Source organism: Candoia aspera, chromosome 1 (assembly GCF_035149785.1).
Source record: "Candoia aspera isolate rCanAsp1 chromosome 1, rCanAsp1.hap2, whole genome shotgun sequence".
Taxonomy (NCBI): Eukaryota; Metazoa; Chordata; class Lepidosauria; order Squamata; family Boidae; genus Candoia; species Candoia aspera.
Window position 1 is genome coordinate 274,622,212 of NC_086153.1, and position 16,112 is coordinate 274,638,323.

Genomic DNA, 16,112 nt, shown 5'->3' on the forward strand with positions numbered 1-16,112 from the left:
TAATTAATAGTCAAGTGGCTAAAGCAGTGCTTGGATACAACCCCAAAAACGACAGAATGATCTCAATTCGAATTCAGGGCAAGCCATCTAACATCACAGTGGTCCAAATATACGCCCCAACCACAAATGCTGAAGAAGCTGAAGTAGAGCAGTTCTATGAGGATCTGCAGCACCTACTGGACAACACGCCTAAAAGAGATGTTATTTTCATCACAGGAGACTGGAATGCTAAGGTGGGCAGTCAAATGACACCTCGAATTACAGGTAAGTATGGCCTGGGAGAACAAAACGAAGCAGGACATAGGCTGATAGAATTTTGCCAAGACAATTCACTCTGCATAACAAACACTCTCTTCCAACAACCTAAGAGACAGCTTTACACATGGACTTCACCAGATGGACAACACCGAAATCAGATTGATTACATCCTTTGCAGCCAAAGGTGGCGGACATCTGTACAGTCGGTAAAAACTAGGCCTGGAGCTGACTGTAGTTCAGACCATGAACTTCTTCTTGCACAATTTAGGATCAGACTAAAGAGATTAGGGAAGACCCACAGATCAGCTAGATATGAGCTCACGAATATTCCTCAGGAATATGCAGTGGAGGTGAAGAATAGATTTAAGGGACTGGACTTAGTAGATAGGGTCCCGGAAGAACTCTGGACAGAAGTTGGCAGCATTGTTCAGGAGGCGGCAACAAAATACATCCCAAAGAAAGAGAAAACCAAGAAGGCAAAATGGCTGTCTGCTGAGACACTAGAAGTAGCCCAAGAAAGAAGGAAAGCAAAAGGCAACAGCGATAGGGGGAGATATGCCCAATTAAATGCAAAATTCCAGAGGTTAGCCAGAAGAGATAAGGAATTATTTTTAAACAAGCAATGCGCGGAAGTGGAAGAAGACAATAGAATAGGAAGGACAAGAGACCTCTTCCAGAAAATTAGAAACATTGGAGGTAAATTCCAGGCAAAAATGGGTATGATCAAAAACAAAGATGGCAAGGACCTAACAGAAGAAGAAGAGATCAAGAAAAGATGGCAAGAATATACAGAAGACCTGTATAGGAAGGATAACAATATCGGGGATAGCTTTGACGGTGTGGTCAGTGAGCTAGAGCCAGATATCCTGAAGAGTGAGGTTGAGTGGGCCTTAAGAAGCATTGCTAATAACAAGGCAGCAGGAGACGACGGCATCCCAGCTGAACTGTTCAAAATCTTGCGTGATGATGCTGTCAAGGTAATGCATGCTATATGCCAGCAAATTTGGAAAACACAAGAATGGCCATCAGATTGGAAAAAATCAACTTATATCCCCATACCAAAAAAGGGAAACACTAAAGAATGTTCAAACTATCGAACAGTGGCACTCATTTCACATGCCAGTAAGGTAATGCTCAAGATCCTGCAAGGTAGACTTCAGCAGTTCATGGAGCGAGAATTGCCAGATGTACAGGCTGGGTTTAGAAAAGGCAGAGGAACTAGAGACCAAATTGCCAATATCCGCTGGATAATGGAAAAAGCCAGGGAGTTTCAGAAAAACATCTATTTCTGTTTTATTGACTATTCTAAAGCCTTTGACTGTGTGGACCATAACAAATTGTGGCAAGTTCTTAGTGGTATGGGGATACCAAGTCATCTTGTATGCCTCCTGAAGAATCTGTATAACAACCAAGTAGCAACAGTAAGAACAGACCACGGAACAACGGACTGGTTTAAGATTGGGAAAGGAGTACGGCAGGGCTGTATACTCTCACCCTACCTATTCAACTTGTACGCAGAACACATCATGCCACATGCTGGGCTTGAGGAATCCAAGGCTGGAGTTAAAATCTCTGGAAGAAACATTAACAATCTCAGATATGCAGATGATACCACTTTGATGGCTGAAAGTGAAGAGGAACTGAGGAGCCTTATGATGAAGGTGAAAGAAGAAAGTGCAAAAGCTGGCTTGCAGCTAAACCTCAAAAAAACCAAGATTATGGCAACCAGCTTGATTGATAACTGGCAAATAGAGGGAGAAAATGTAGAAGCAGTGAAAGACTTTGTATTCCTAGGTGCAAAGATTACTGCAGATGCTGACTGCAGTCAGGAAATCAGAAGACGCTTAATCCTTGGGAGAAGAGCAATGACAAATCTCGATAAAATAGTTAAGAGCAGAGACATCACACTGACAACAAAGGCCCGCATAGTTAAAGCAATGGTGTTCCCTGTAGTAACATATGGCTGCGAGAGCTGGACCATAAGGAAGGCTGAGCGAAGGAAGATCGATGCTTTTGAACTGTGGTGTTGGAGGAAAATTCTGAGAGTGCCTTGGACTGCAAGAAGATCAAACCAGTCCATCCTCCAGGAAATAAAGCCAGACTGCTCACTTGAGGGAATGATATTAAAGGCAAAACTGAAATACTTTGGCCACATAATGAGAAGACAGGACACCCTGGAGAAGATGCTGATGCTAGGGAGAGTGGAAGGCAAAAGGAAGAGGGGCCGACCAAGGGCAAGATGGATGGATGATATTCTAGAGGTGACGGACTCGTCCCTGGGGGAGCTGGGGATGTTGACGACCGACAGGAAGCTCTGGCGTGGGCTGGTCCATGAAGTCACGAAGAGTCGGAAGCGACTAAACGAATAAACAACAACAACAAAGGCCCAGGGAGCATCCAATTTTTAAGCCGGGTCCTCCAGTAAAGCAGGACTACAACTCCCAGAAACCCTTTCATCGCGGAAGACTTATTACGATAAAGAGCCTGAGTCGGAGGCCAATCACAGCTCGAGATGCACTTTCGTGATGTTTCCTGTTGAGAAGTGGGAGACTTTGAAAAGAGTCCAGGTTAGAATGGGTGATTTGGGTTAGTTTGGGGTTGGGCGGGGGAAGGCGTTCCACCGAGGGGCATAGTTTTTTTTCCCTGCAGTGGAGGGAGTCGTAAAGAGGTCTTTGCTTCGCATCTTTTTTCCTCCCTGGTGGAGAAAGAAGAACCCGCGCGCGCTTTAAGGTCTAGGTTACTATTTATTGCTGAGCTTTTATCTCGGGACGTTTGTGGAAATATGGATGCATCGTGGTCTCGCAGAGTCTGCGGACGGGTGTGGGGTGGCTGCCTCTTTGGGATGTATGCCCTGCCCCTTAATGCCTCTCCGTGCCCCGGGAGCGTAGTTGGACCGATTCTGGCACTGGGAATCCGGTTGCTGTTTAGCACGTGGATGATGGGTCCTCCTTGCTTCCCTGCCTTCGCTCAGACCAGGGTGACAAGTTCTATCCTGATGAAAGTTAAGCGCTTCCAAATCATGGAGGCAGTTGCACACCCCTAGGAATGGCCTCCCAGTGAAGGGCTCCTGTTTAAAATCTTGTGCAATTGTTGTGTTGCCTGATCATAGGCCCTGGTCTGTCCCGGGGTAAGGCTGCTTTTCCTATGCAAAAAAGTCAACCTAATGACAACATGAACTTTATGTTGTGGGTGGGGAAGGAAAGACTGAGCGGAAACATGATGGAGCTGAATACAGTTAGGGGGTTGAGGAAAATTGAGATCATTCAATGATGGTGATTAATAAGAGATTCAGGTAGGATAAAGGCTGTACTTCTTCCGGTGGGATGTAGTTAAACTGTGGGATGTTCTCCTATAATATTTTGGTGGCCATGAACTTGAATGGTTCTAAGAGGATTAGATGGAGCCTGAAGATCCGTAATGATAAGGGATCTATATTGCTTTCCATATTGGGGTAGTGTACCCCTGAATATCAGTTGCTAGGGAGTATATGCAGGATAGTAATATTGGCTGTTCTAAGTGTCAAATATTGGACTAGATGGGTCAGATCCCCTGTTTTTCTTCTGTGATTCTTTCAGAGAGGTATGTATGTACGTATGCATGTAATGGTTGATGAGGGAGGTAATTCTTTGTATTGTGAATAAAGGCCCCTCTGATGTCTTACATGCTCTAAATGTGCTTTTTAAAATAAAGGGATGAAAAGAATACTAGCCTGGATATTTTTTCATCACCACCTGCTGAGTAGAATATGTACTTTCTCTCAAGTTAATTCTTACATGAAAAAAAGGCATGAGCTGGGAATTTATTGTATTATTTGTCAACCCAGCAAAAACCTCATTTTGTAACAGAGACAGCATTCCAAAAACAGCTTGCTCCCTTTGACTTTTTCTCCCTCAGAGTAATATTTGCAAAAGTAATAATTTTGCTTTTGGGAGGGGAGCTTAAAAAAAGACATATATAAAGGATCTGAAGGAAGCAAATATAATCATTTGAAAGAATCTGGCTTCAGTTACTCCCCAAAAGTATAAATAAGGAATTGAAATGTAGTTCAGTTCAATGGGTTATTATGAAGCAAATGGTCTCTAATGGATTTCATGTATTTTCCTACTTCTAGTATGGGTAACTACTTTTCTGCCAAGGAAAAGCATCCAAAATGTTGCAGAGCATAATAATTAAAATACAGTACAATGCACTTTAAAGGTAAAGCCATGAAGTCTCAAAAATAATACTAAAAAGACAGGCAGTGGGAAAATCTGGAAGTATGCCAAGGGCAGGATTGAAAATTTCTTAGTCAGAAGCAGAGCCCCAGGTAGCTAAGTGGATCCTAGCCGCAATCTCTAAGTGACACTTGGGTATTTACAACTAAACACTGCTGTTCCTGGCTCAGCTTAAAACAAAAATAGCTGTCAAATACTGGTTTTAATGGACACACAGAAAAATTAAGCAAAAGTGTCATGCACCCTGAAGCTAAATCTCATGGTGGGAGGGAAGATGGAAAAAGGCATTACCTAATACAACTTTTTTTGAGTCACCCAGATAATAGAGGCATAAACAGAATGCTCAGTTAGTGGAACATGGGTTATTTGTTTACAAATAAAGCATTTTTTCTTAACATCAGTGGGCTACCAAATAAAAGGTTTATGTGGGTTAAAGAGGGTTCAGACCATACAACTTAGGTTGAGAATGAATGTATGTCTAGCACCAATACACTTGTTTTCCAGGTTACTGCTTGTAACAGGACCTAACTGGTTTCAACTGTTAATTTTGGTACAGGGGTGGGTAACATGTTGCCTTCTAAATGATTTAAATATAGTTCTCATCAGTATGGCCAGTGGCCAGTCCTATACAGCTCTAATTCTAAACATCTGGTGCCGCCCAAATTATAGTGACTTTAGTTTGAAACTGTAATCTAAAGAACCCTGAAGTGAAGGCAATTTAGTAGAACTTGCTAGACTAAAAAGAAAAAGACAATTGTCTTTGAATGCAGCCTGAGTAATGCAAACTGAGGAAGAATAAAGGATCTTAAAGAAGGGGGATTTTACACCAGGAAGTCATGGTGGGAAGAGCAAGAGCTGTTACTGGACAGCAGGTTAAATACATTGAGTTGAATGTATGTTTGTTCAGCCCACAATGCATTAGAATACTAAATTAATAATACTCAAGAGGAAAAATGATTTTATTCTTAAATGTAGAATTTGAAATAATACTATTTCTTTGTTAATTGGTTATAGGATTAACTTTCTGGCCAATACTTATGTGAACATGGCAAATAAAAAACTAAGAAGAGCAGGTTTACCTCAAGATCTTTGTGAGAGGCTAAGTCGACATCAGATTGTTACTTGCCAGGTGAGAAAAGTTCTTGTTTTATGAAGAAAATATGTAATAGATGAGACAGTACCTGAAGTGTGTAGTGTTGAACATATGTAAAATATGTGCTTGATGCTTGTTGCAGGATATCTTATGTCTTTCCTTCCTGGAATTAATGAAAATTACTGGACAGAGCTACTGGAGCGTGCAGAAACTTCTTCGGACTGTCAGCCGATCCATTGCTCCTAGAATGCAAACTGTATGTATTCTTTTGCAAATTAGGACAGAAAAAGAAAGCAAAGTGTTCTCAGCATATATAGTGTCTTTCTGTGTCATGAGTACTGATGGTGAGCAGGAGGGGGCCCCTATCCAGGGGGGAAAACGGATGCGTAGTAGTGAGGAGTTGAGCAGCCATTCAAAGAGACACAGAACAGACCTGCCTTGACTTTTGGGGTTTATCTGTCTGGGTTTTCTCACACTTCTTCAGTTTGTTAGGATTTTCTGTCTAACGTAGCAGTAATAAAACACTAGAGACCTATTCCTCGTCTCAGCGTGGTTCCTGACTGTTAAGACATTCTGATTGCATATGCATTCCACTGGGGCAGGGCTTCTCAACCAGGGTTTTGTAGAACCCTAGGGCTCTGCGAGAGGTCACTAGGGGTTTCCTGGGAGTTCATGATTTATTTAAAAGTTTATTTCAAATTTGGGCAACTTCACATTAAAGAGGTAAGTTTCATTCTTTATTTTTAGTTTAAGAACACTCTTAGTGCATATATACAGGCCTACACATGAAACAAATCTTCATCGACATGAAACGAATATAATAATTTTGTAACTTCTGTCCTCTATTTGAGCCTGAATGTGCAGGGGTTCCCTGAGGCCTGAAAAAGATTTCAAGGGTTCCTCCGGGGTCAAAAGGTTGAGAAAGGCTTCATTGGGGGATAGAGGGAGAAAAATGTTGTTTCCTTACAGGAAAGTTGTAATGAGCAAAGTCCCTTTTTTTGCAGTAAAATGTAACTAGCAATAACTGTTTGGTCTGGAAAGACACTTTTTTAAAGGCAACTATGCTTTTAAGAGCCAGTTTGGTCTAGTGGTTAAGGCAGCAGGCTAGAAACCAGGAGACCTAGAGTTCTAGTCCTGCCTTAGGCATGAAAGCCGGCTGGGTGACCTTGGGCCACTCACTCACTCTCTCAGCCCAATTCACCTCACAGGGTTGTTGTTGTGGGGAAAATAGGAGGAGGAAGGGGTAATAGGTATGTTTGCCGCCTTGAGTTATTTGTAAAAGTAAGAAAGGTGGGATAAAAAAATCTAATAAATAAGTTTTTTTTTTTGCATCTATCTTCACTAGATAAAAAGAGCAGATAACCATGCCTGGATTGATATTTCCAAGAACAGCATTTGAAGAACAGAGGCAAATATCAGTGTTAAGAGATGTTCTAGATCGTATTGAAAATCTGAAAACAAATAATTGGTCTAGTTGGCTATCCATCTGGGAGTTTAAAAAATTCCCTAGATATGACATTTCAAACCAAGAAAAATGGATAATTAAGATTTTTTTCTTTTTCCTTTCCTTTTTATTAGTTGCCTATTTTGCTTTGCCTACTTTCTTTTTTTTTCTCAATATGTGTCAGGGTCAGGCTCGCTTCGCAATAAGACACGGACTCACCTAATGGGTATTAAGGATTTCCGGTTTATTGGAATGGTAGCTGACAGAACGAAAAACGGGAACGGGGGTGCGGTGGTGAAGCGCCCTGTTTATACCCTCTTTCGGGGTCCCGTGCTTCTCCACCCTTCATTGTTCCTAATCCCTCTTGATGGGTGCCTTGATGGTTGCGTGGGCGTTTTCCCGGTGTCTTCCCTTGTCCTCTTGATTCCGGTGTGTCCTCCAGGGCACCAGGTGCGGCTTATCTCTGCTTATCGGAAGCCCTTCTTTTCGGCTGTATATGAGTCCATGGGTGTGGGTGCTTTGGGTGCTTGTTTTAATCTCTGATTTAATTATCTCCTTCCTCTATTCCTTTATGATCATGATCTACGTTGTGAGGCTCTTTGTGCCTTTCAACGAGGTCATGACATGCTGCCCCCCGAAGATGTCTTTAGGGTGCTGGTTTCTCTGGGTATGCCTCGTGGAACCATCTAGCTAGTTGTCTTGCCATGACATGTTGTGCCTGTACCCACTCTGGGTGTGGGAAATGTTTCCATTTAACGAGGTATTGCAGCTTTCCTCTTTGCTTTCTTGAGTTCAGTATTTCTTGTACTTCAAAATGCTGTTGGTTGTCTATCATTATGGGTGGGGGCGGGGGTTCTTCCGTATGCCATTGTGATGTGCTTGTCGGTTTTAGTAGGGCGCAGTGGAATACCGGGTGGACCCGTCTCAAGTTGTGGGGCAGTTCCAGTTTGAATGTAACTGGATTGATTACCTCTGTGATTTTGAAAGGTCCGATGAATTTCGGTGCCAGTTTCTTCAAGGGTTGCGAGGTTTTTATGAACTTAGTGGAGAGGTAGACCCTATCTCCCACTTTGTAGTTTGGTGCCTCCGCCCTGTGGTTGTCCGCATATTTTTTATACGTAGTTTGTGCGTCTGCTAGGGCCGTTTGGATGATTGGCCAGGTTGTTGCCAGCTGTGCCGCCCAGTCGTCTGGTGAGCAGGGCGGGGCATCTGGTTGAGGCAGTTCTGGTATCGGTACAAAGTCCCTTCCGTAGACCACCTTAAATGGGGTGTGGCCAGTGCTCTGATGTACCGCATTGTTATAGGCTACCTCTGCAAAAGGTAGTAGGTCCACCCAGTTGTCCTGTTGGTAATTTATGAATGCCCTCAGGAACTGTTCAAGTGTTGAGTTTAGGATCTCTGTAGATCCGTCCATGTGTGGATGCCATGCCGTGGACAGTGCTTGCTTAGTCCTGATTAGTTTTAAAAATTCCCGCCAAAATTTTGACGTGAACTGTGTGCCCCTATCGGTTACCAACCTGCAGGGGGTGCTGTGTATCCTGTATATGTGTGTCAGGAACAGGCGTGCCAGTTGTTGTGCGGAGGGGATGGTTGCACATGGGATGAAGTGTGCCTGCTTTGAGAAATAGTCTTTTACCACCCATATTACTGTTTTCCTTTGGCTGGGTCGGAGGTCCACAATAAGGTCCATGGAAATTTCTTCCCATGGGCGGGAGTGGCTGGCTACTGGCTGCAGCAGCCCTTGGGGTTTCCCCCCTTTCCGTTTGGAGGTGGCACATGTGGGGCAGGTGGCAACGTAGTCTTTAACGTCTTTTCTCAGGTTTGGCCACCAAAATTGCCTCCTCGTTAGATGAAGGGTTTTTACAAACCCAAAATGTCCCGCAGTTTTGTCATTGTGTGATCTGTGTAAGATTTCCCCCCGCAGAGATTCTGGCACGTACAAGACTTTCTCTTTCCAGGCGAGGCTGTCCTTGATAGATACATGGTGTTGGTTGGTTTGCAACCATGTATCTGTTTGTAGTGCTTGTGCGAGTTTTTGTTGCCAGTTCGGTGAAATTGAACGGCGGCTCCGCTCGTTCCCTGCCGTTCGTGCTGGCGTGCGCTGATTACTTGTCTGGCTGCGCGTGACAGCTGGGCAGCCCAGCTGTTTCTCAGTCCATACTGTCCCCACAATGTCGGAGGCTTGCGTGTCGTCCTGTGGCCGTCGGGAGAGGGCATCCGCCAGGAAGTTCTTCCTGCCCGGTATAAATTTCAGCGTGAAATTGAACTGGCTGAAGAACTGAGCCCAACGCACCTGCTTCGGGCTGAGCCGTTTTGGCGTGCTGAGTGCCTCCAAGTTTTTGTGGTCCATCCAGACCTCGAAGGGGCAGGTGGCCCCTTCCAGCAGGTGCCTCCACGTTTCCAGAGCTGTTTTCACTGCGAACGCCTCCTTTTCCCATACATGCCATCTCCGCTCTGTTTCAGAGAATTTGCGGGAAAGGTAGGCGCAGGGTTTTAGGTGGTTGTCGGAGTCCCTTTGGAGCAGGATAGCTCCGATGGAAAAGTCGGAGGCGTCTGCTTGCACCACGAAAGGCTTGGTGGGGTCGGGGTGTTGTAGCACTGGCTCAGCTGTAAAGAGGTTTTTTAGTCTCTCGAATGCCATTTGACAATCAGCTGTCCAGTTTAGTGACGCCCCCGGGTTTCTTGATTTGCGCGTGTCCCCCAAGCCCTTTGTCTTAAGTAGGTCAGTTAGGGGTAATATAATCTCCGCCAGCCTCGGGGTAAACCCCCTGTAAAAATTCGTGAATCCGAGGAGACTTTGGAGTTGTCTCCTCGTGCATGGGCGCTCCCACGCCAGTATGGCTTGGACCTTGCTTGGGTCCATTTCTATTCCTTTAGCTGAAATCCTATACCCTAGATAGTCAATTTGTTTCTTGTGAAACTCGCACTTGGAGAGTTTGGCAAACAGCTCTGCCTTGTGGAGTTTCCTGAGCACTTCTTTTAACAAGCGTTCATGCTCACGTTCCGTTTCCGTGTAGATTAATACATCGTCGAGGTAAACCAACACCCCCTTAAAAAGGTGGTCACGCAGGACCTCATTAATTAATTGCATGAAAACCCCCGGTGCTCCTGCCAGTCCGAATGGGAGCACCTTATATTGAAACGCCCCCAATGGGCAGTTGAAGGCAGTTTTCCACTCATCCCCCTCCCGTATCCGTATATGGTAATAGGCTTCCCTTATGTCAAGTTTGGAGAATACCTTACCCTTTGCCAGGTGGGACAAGATGTCCTTTATTAAGGGTAAGGGGTATTTATTTGATATGCATGCTGCGTTTAATCCGCGGTAATCTGTACAGAGCCGCAGTGACCCGTCCTTTTTCTCGCGAAAGAGGACTGGCGCTCCTACTGGAGAGTTTGCAGGCTCGATAAAACCTCTCGCCAAGTTTTTGTCCACAAAGTCCCTCAATGCTGCCAGCTCCCGCTGGGTCATGGCATATATTTTGGGTTTGGGTAGGGGTACCCCCGGGACCAGTTCAATGGCACAGTCCGTTTTCCTGTGGGGGGGGGAGTTTGTCCGCCTCTTTCTCGCCGAAGACGTCTGCAAAATCCACGTATCTGATTGGCAGTCCCTCTGGCAGCGCCGCCTCTCTGTGCTCTGCAGTCGTCGTTGCCCCCCCCATGGCCGCTCGGGGGACCCTGTTCCCTGCAGGTGCTTGATAACGCCCGTCAGCAAACTTAATCTCTCTGGTTTTCCAGTTGATGACTGGGTTTTCCCGGTGTCTTCCCTTGTCCTCTTGATTCCGGTGTGTCCTCCAGGGCACCAGGTGCGGCTTATCTCTGCTTATCGGAAGCCCTTCTTTTCGGCTGTATATGAGTCCATGGGTGTGGGTGCTTTGGGTGCTTGTTTTAATCTCTGATTTAATTATCTCCTTCCTCTATTCCTTTATGATCATGATCTACGTTGTGAGGCTCTTTGTGCCTTTCAACGAGGTCATGACAATATGCATAAACAATAATAAGTAACAATACAGTGAAGATCTCAATATTAAATGATCAGTTTAAGACAGAAACCTTTATTGTACAGCAAATATTTTGATGTAATTTGCTGTTGCTTCTTAATGTTATATTCAGCTTTGGATGTAAAACCTAAATAATCTTATGCTTATTAATATCAATATTTTAAAACATAGTTAATATTGGTGTTTCAAAATACTGTAATTATTGTGCATGTCTTATAACAATATAATAAAAATATATAAACTTGATTAAAAAAATATTGCCTGTTCTATCAAAAGATTAGAAAGTAACAAATGTAATGTCAATTTTCGGATCCAGTAAATGTGGTGGTAAGGATGGAGATATAAGATATTAAAGGCAGGTTAGTTCTGGGTAAATTAGCAGAAATTTCTTATTCAGAACAAAATTATCTACCATATACTGTAAAATAATACATCTTGTTCAAAAGGAAGCAACTTGGTTTCTACAAAGATAAATCCTTCTCAACAGTCTTAGAGTTCTTTGAGTGTTACCAAGTACCTGGATTAGGTGACCTGCTAAATATTATTTACTTGGATTTGAACAAAGTGCATCATCATAGACTTTAAACAAGCCTAACATTATAGTATGGGATTGGATATGCTTTTACATTTGGTAGCTGCTTGAAGAATGGAAAGCTGTTAGAATAAAATGATCAGCTCTTGCAGTAGAGGGATATGCGTGATGAGGCCTCTAAGGGTTCTATATGAGGACTATTGCTTTTTAATTTATAAGCAATCTTGAGGTAGAAGTGAACATCTCCAGGAAGCTATTCAAGTCCACTGACAGACCAAATTATTTAGGGTGGTTAAAAGTTAGTGTCTAGTTCAAAGTAAGTATGTTTCATTGGTTTGCTTGTGAGAGAGAGTGAATGAAGTTAGAATTGCTAAATAAATGGAACAAAAGAAGAGTGAATGGGTTGGTAGGAAGAGGAAGACCGAAAAAGTTGTGGTTGAAAGGAGTTGATGAGATTCTCAAAAAGGGAAGCCTAGTAAGTTTAACAAACAGAAGGCAATGCATGAAGTGGTGGAAGGGAATGGCAGAACTAAGGATGCTTTGCAAGTGTAGAAATATAGTGAATGGCATTGTAAAACAGATTTAGCTATATTTTAATTTCTGTTTCTTAACTCTTTAATTTTTTAGGCATAGTATTTTTTTCTGTTTCTCCACACTTTGCATAAAAGAGCTTACCTCAAAAAGGAGTAATATGATGCATACACACACACACACACACACATATACATACATACACATATATATGACATAACGAAGAGGTTCAAGAGTAGGGTGGAATAAGGATTAAAATGGCCAATACAGTTTAGCTTAAACCATTGTAAAGTGATGCTTATGGGGGAGGCAACAAAACACCTGCTAATACACACACACACACACATGAGTCTGAAATAGCAGTGACAGGCAAGGAAACAATTTTAGGTAGATAGCTAAATTAAAATATTTATCCATTAAATATGTGGTTGCTGTAATCTGGTGCACCCAATTTTAAGTGGAACCATTTCAAATAACTTCAATCTCTTGAGGAAAAGCAAACCATTAAAAAAAATCCTGAACGTCCCCCTATCTTGCATTTATTTAAATTCTGGGATAAATTCCTTTATAAAAAATGTATAGATCTTATAGGGACTTTGACAAACCTTTTAATGAACCCAGACTTTTAGGACCAGGCAGAGTTTTCCTGCACAGGGATATCACTGAGTGCGTTTTCCAGCTGGTTTTAACCATAAGGATAATTTATTTTGAGGTTGTATTTTGCAAATTGAGTTTGTATACTGTCCAAAAAAGGAAAAGACATATGCTTAAGTGCTATTGTAATATCAAAGTTGAAGTTTGTGGTATACAAGTATTTATAACTACTTTAGTCTTTTATATTATCTTTGGTCAGAAAGCTTGGGAAAATCTTAATGAAGACAAGAAAATAAATTAAAGACCTACCAGGAATTTTCTTCTGTATTTTGGCAAGCAAAACACTGTGTAGTTGTACTTTTGGAAAAATGAAATACTAGGCATTTATCTTAATAATTATGGGTTCCATCTTTTTAAATGGTTCTTTATTTCAGGTTTATGAATTGAAAATGAAAAGAACCATCAATCCTTCAACAGCATTCTTGCCAACAACTCTAGAAGATCTGGATAAAATATTGCATGGTGGAATTGCCTGTGGCAGTCTTACAGAGGTAAAAGATGGACATACAGCTAAACGTATTTGAAACCGTTTATTTAATGTATTTCCATTGAATATTCATTTGTGGTGTTAAAATAATGAGATATGAACTTCTTTGCAAAATCTTAGCTCATTTTAAAAATCTAATTAGTAATTAAAATAATTTATATTGTAAACTTATTCAGCAATAACAATAACAAAAAACATACTCTTTCACATACAAATTATGATGGTTGCTTTTATGAAATTGTATCCACAGTAAAGCCAATTGAAAATTGAAATGGCCATTTGTGTGGCATGATTTATAATGTTTATAGGTAGTCCACACTTAACAATGGTAATTGAGACCAGAATTTCCATTGGTAAGTGATGTGGTCATAAAGCACTACATCACTTGACCATGCTGCTTAGCGATGGCAGTTCTGGTAGTCCCCAGTTACCGTCATTAAGCAAATAACCACAGGTTGTTAAGCGAGGATCTCACATGACTGCGACTTCCAACTTCCTGCGGGTTTCCCTGTTAACTTTGCTTGTGGGAAACTGGCAGGGAAGGTTGTAAATTGCAATCGTGTCTGTAAGATGCTATGATGGTGGGAAATCCAGGCCAACTGCTGAGTGCCCAGATTGCGATCACGCAACTGTGGGGCACTGTGATGGCTGGAACTTCAAGGACCAGTCATAAGTACTGCTTGTTCAGTGCCCTTGCAAGTTTGAACAGTTGCTGAATAAGTGGTCATTAACTGAGGACCACTTGTAGTAGTTCTTCTGCTACCAGTTTTTTTTCACTTGAATTTTTTTTAGTGAACTAGCATTAGTTGCTTTAGAATAGTGCTACTTCAGAGTATTTATGTGAGGAAATACATTGAGAAACTGCAGGCATTGTTCAAAGGCATTTTATCTGAGTAGAACCCTGAATTTTGTTTCTCCTCTTGTGTCAAACTCACAAAGGTTTTTTACTCTGAGGTACTTTGAATGAAAATCCTAAAAAAGAAAAGTTTGTTACATCTGACATGATGTTTGCTACAAACAAAGACATGTATTATTTTTGCAGATTACTGCGATTTACTAACTTACTTTAATTGAATATTGAGAGTTGTAGGTAAGTAATAGTCAATACTGTATTTGATCAAACATAACTCCAGTTTATTTTAAGTTGTCTAGTCTGTGGCTTTTCCTCCTGTGTCTGAAGGTCATTCCCACATACCATTACACTATCCGAAAGGACTCTAGGTGGAGTACCTCATCAGCCTAAAAAAATGCACATAACAATAAATAGCTAAATCAAGGAAAAGTATCAAAACCAAAACATAATCAGAAAAAGCAAAGATGCGCCCCAGATAAAATGCAAGGTAGGTACCACAATCAGTCACCTTGGACAAAACAGGTTGAAATAAAACAGTTTTAATCTGTTTCTGGAACTGCGGCAAGGTGAGAATGTTGTATGCACTTCTCGGGGAGAGTATTCCATCAGGTGGGTGGGGGTTGTTAAAGAGAAGGCCTGCTGTCCACCCGTGCCCCATGGACCTCATGAGGAGGGATCTTTTAGCTGGCCTTCTCTCTTTGACCATAGCACACCAGGAGATTCAGTGTCACCTCGTATATCCTACTGCTGCACCATTCAGAGCAGTGTTTCTCAACCTTAGCAACTTTAAGATGGGAGGACTTCAAATTCCAGAATTTGCCAGCCAGCATTCTGGCCTGGGAATTCTGAGAGTTGAAGTCCACACATCTTAAAGTTGCCAAGGTTGAGAAACACTGATTTAGAGCTTTAGAGATAATAAACAGCACTTTGAATTGGACCTGGAAATGTACTGATAACCATTGCAATAACTTTAATATAGGTTTAATACTATATTGGCAGGGTTGACCTGCCAATAATCAAGCCACTGTGTTTTTTTTACCAGCTGTGGCTTCTGAGTTGTCTCCAAAGGCAGCCCCAGATAGAGCACATTGCAGTAGTCCAGTCAAGTGGTGATCAAAATATGAGTTATTAAGGTTGGGGCCTCCTGTTCCTGGTAGGTTTGAAACTGGTGAACCATCTGAAGGTAGATATAAACTACCAAGCTACACCTTCTACGTGCTGTTTGAGCAGGAACTGTGGGTCCAGGAGCACTCCCAAATCAGGAACTGCCTCCTGTACAGGGAAAGACAGCCACATGCAAGGTATGAGCCACATGTTATGGGAGTACCCTGATCTGAGAGTGTTTTATCTCATCCAGATCCTCATAGTCTCATCAGTCCAGTTGTATTTATTCTCTGCTTTAGTTACATATTCTAAAACGTAAGAGTTAATACCCAGGCTGCATTTTTTTAAACAAGAGTAGAGTTTTTTTATTCCGTACTTTTGTGGCTTCATTTACCAAACTGATGCTGAAAAAAATGTTCGTTCTTATGAATGATGATGTGGTTGGAAAATTGGAATCAGATACACAAACAATTAAAAAAAGTTTTTCCCTACTGCCAGTTCTTATGTTGGTGGATAAGAAAAATGTTCTGGCGCCTATTCCCCCCCCCCTTTTTAAAAACCACTAGTGAAGTTTAAACAAGAAATTGATTTGTATCTTTTTGTGGTTAATCAGTGTTTGTCTTGAAAATAATGAACCATTACATGAAAAGTGCCACTCTTTCTATAAAGGAAAACCTGAATGTTGTTACTGTAGGGAGGCATTATGTGCCTAATTTCAGATTAAAAATGGAATAAGATAGAGTCTATGAATTCTCAACAGTGATGGGATGACATTTTCAGCATTTTCTGTCTTTCACATTCACTCCATCAGTTTCTAAAATAAAGAATATGGTCAGTCAGATTTTTGTAGGAGAGAGTTAAGTCATGCACACCCACTGAAATCAATTAGACTTTAAAACTGTTAACTCTTTGTAGTTTATGCCAAAATGTGAGATGATACAAAT

General features: G+C 41.9%; 1 protein-coding gene across 1 annotated transcript in view; it reads left to right on the forward strand.

Annotated features, from left to right (window-relative positions):
* The first annotated feature begins 2,666 nt into the window (after positions 1-2,666).
* RAD51B (RAD51 paralog B) overlaps positions 2,667-16,112 on the forward strand; it is a 395,049-nt gene continuing 381,603 nt past the window's right edge. The window contains exons 1-4 of the mRNA XM_063289801.1: positions 2,667-2,825; positions 5,487-5,601; positions 5,708-5,821; positions 13,099-13,215. Of these exons, the coding sequence (XP_063145871.1) occupies positions 5,518-5,601; positions 5,708-5,821; positions 13,099-13,215 (315 nt within the window). The 5' untranslated portion in view covers positions 2,667-2,825; positions 5,487-5,517. The remainder of the gene's footprint in view (positions 2,826-5,486; positions 5,602-5,707; positions 5,822-13,098; positions 13,216-16,112) is intronic.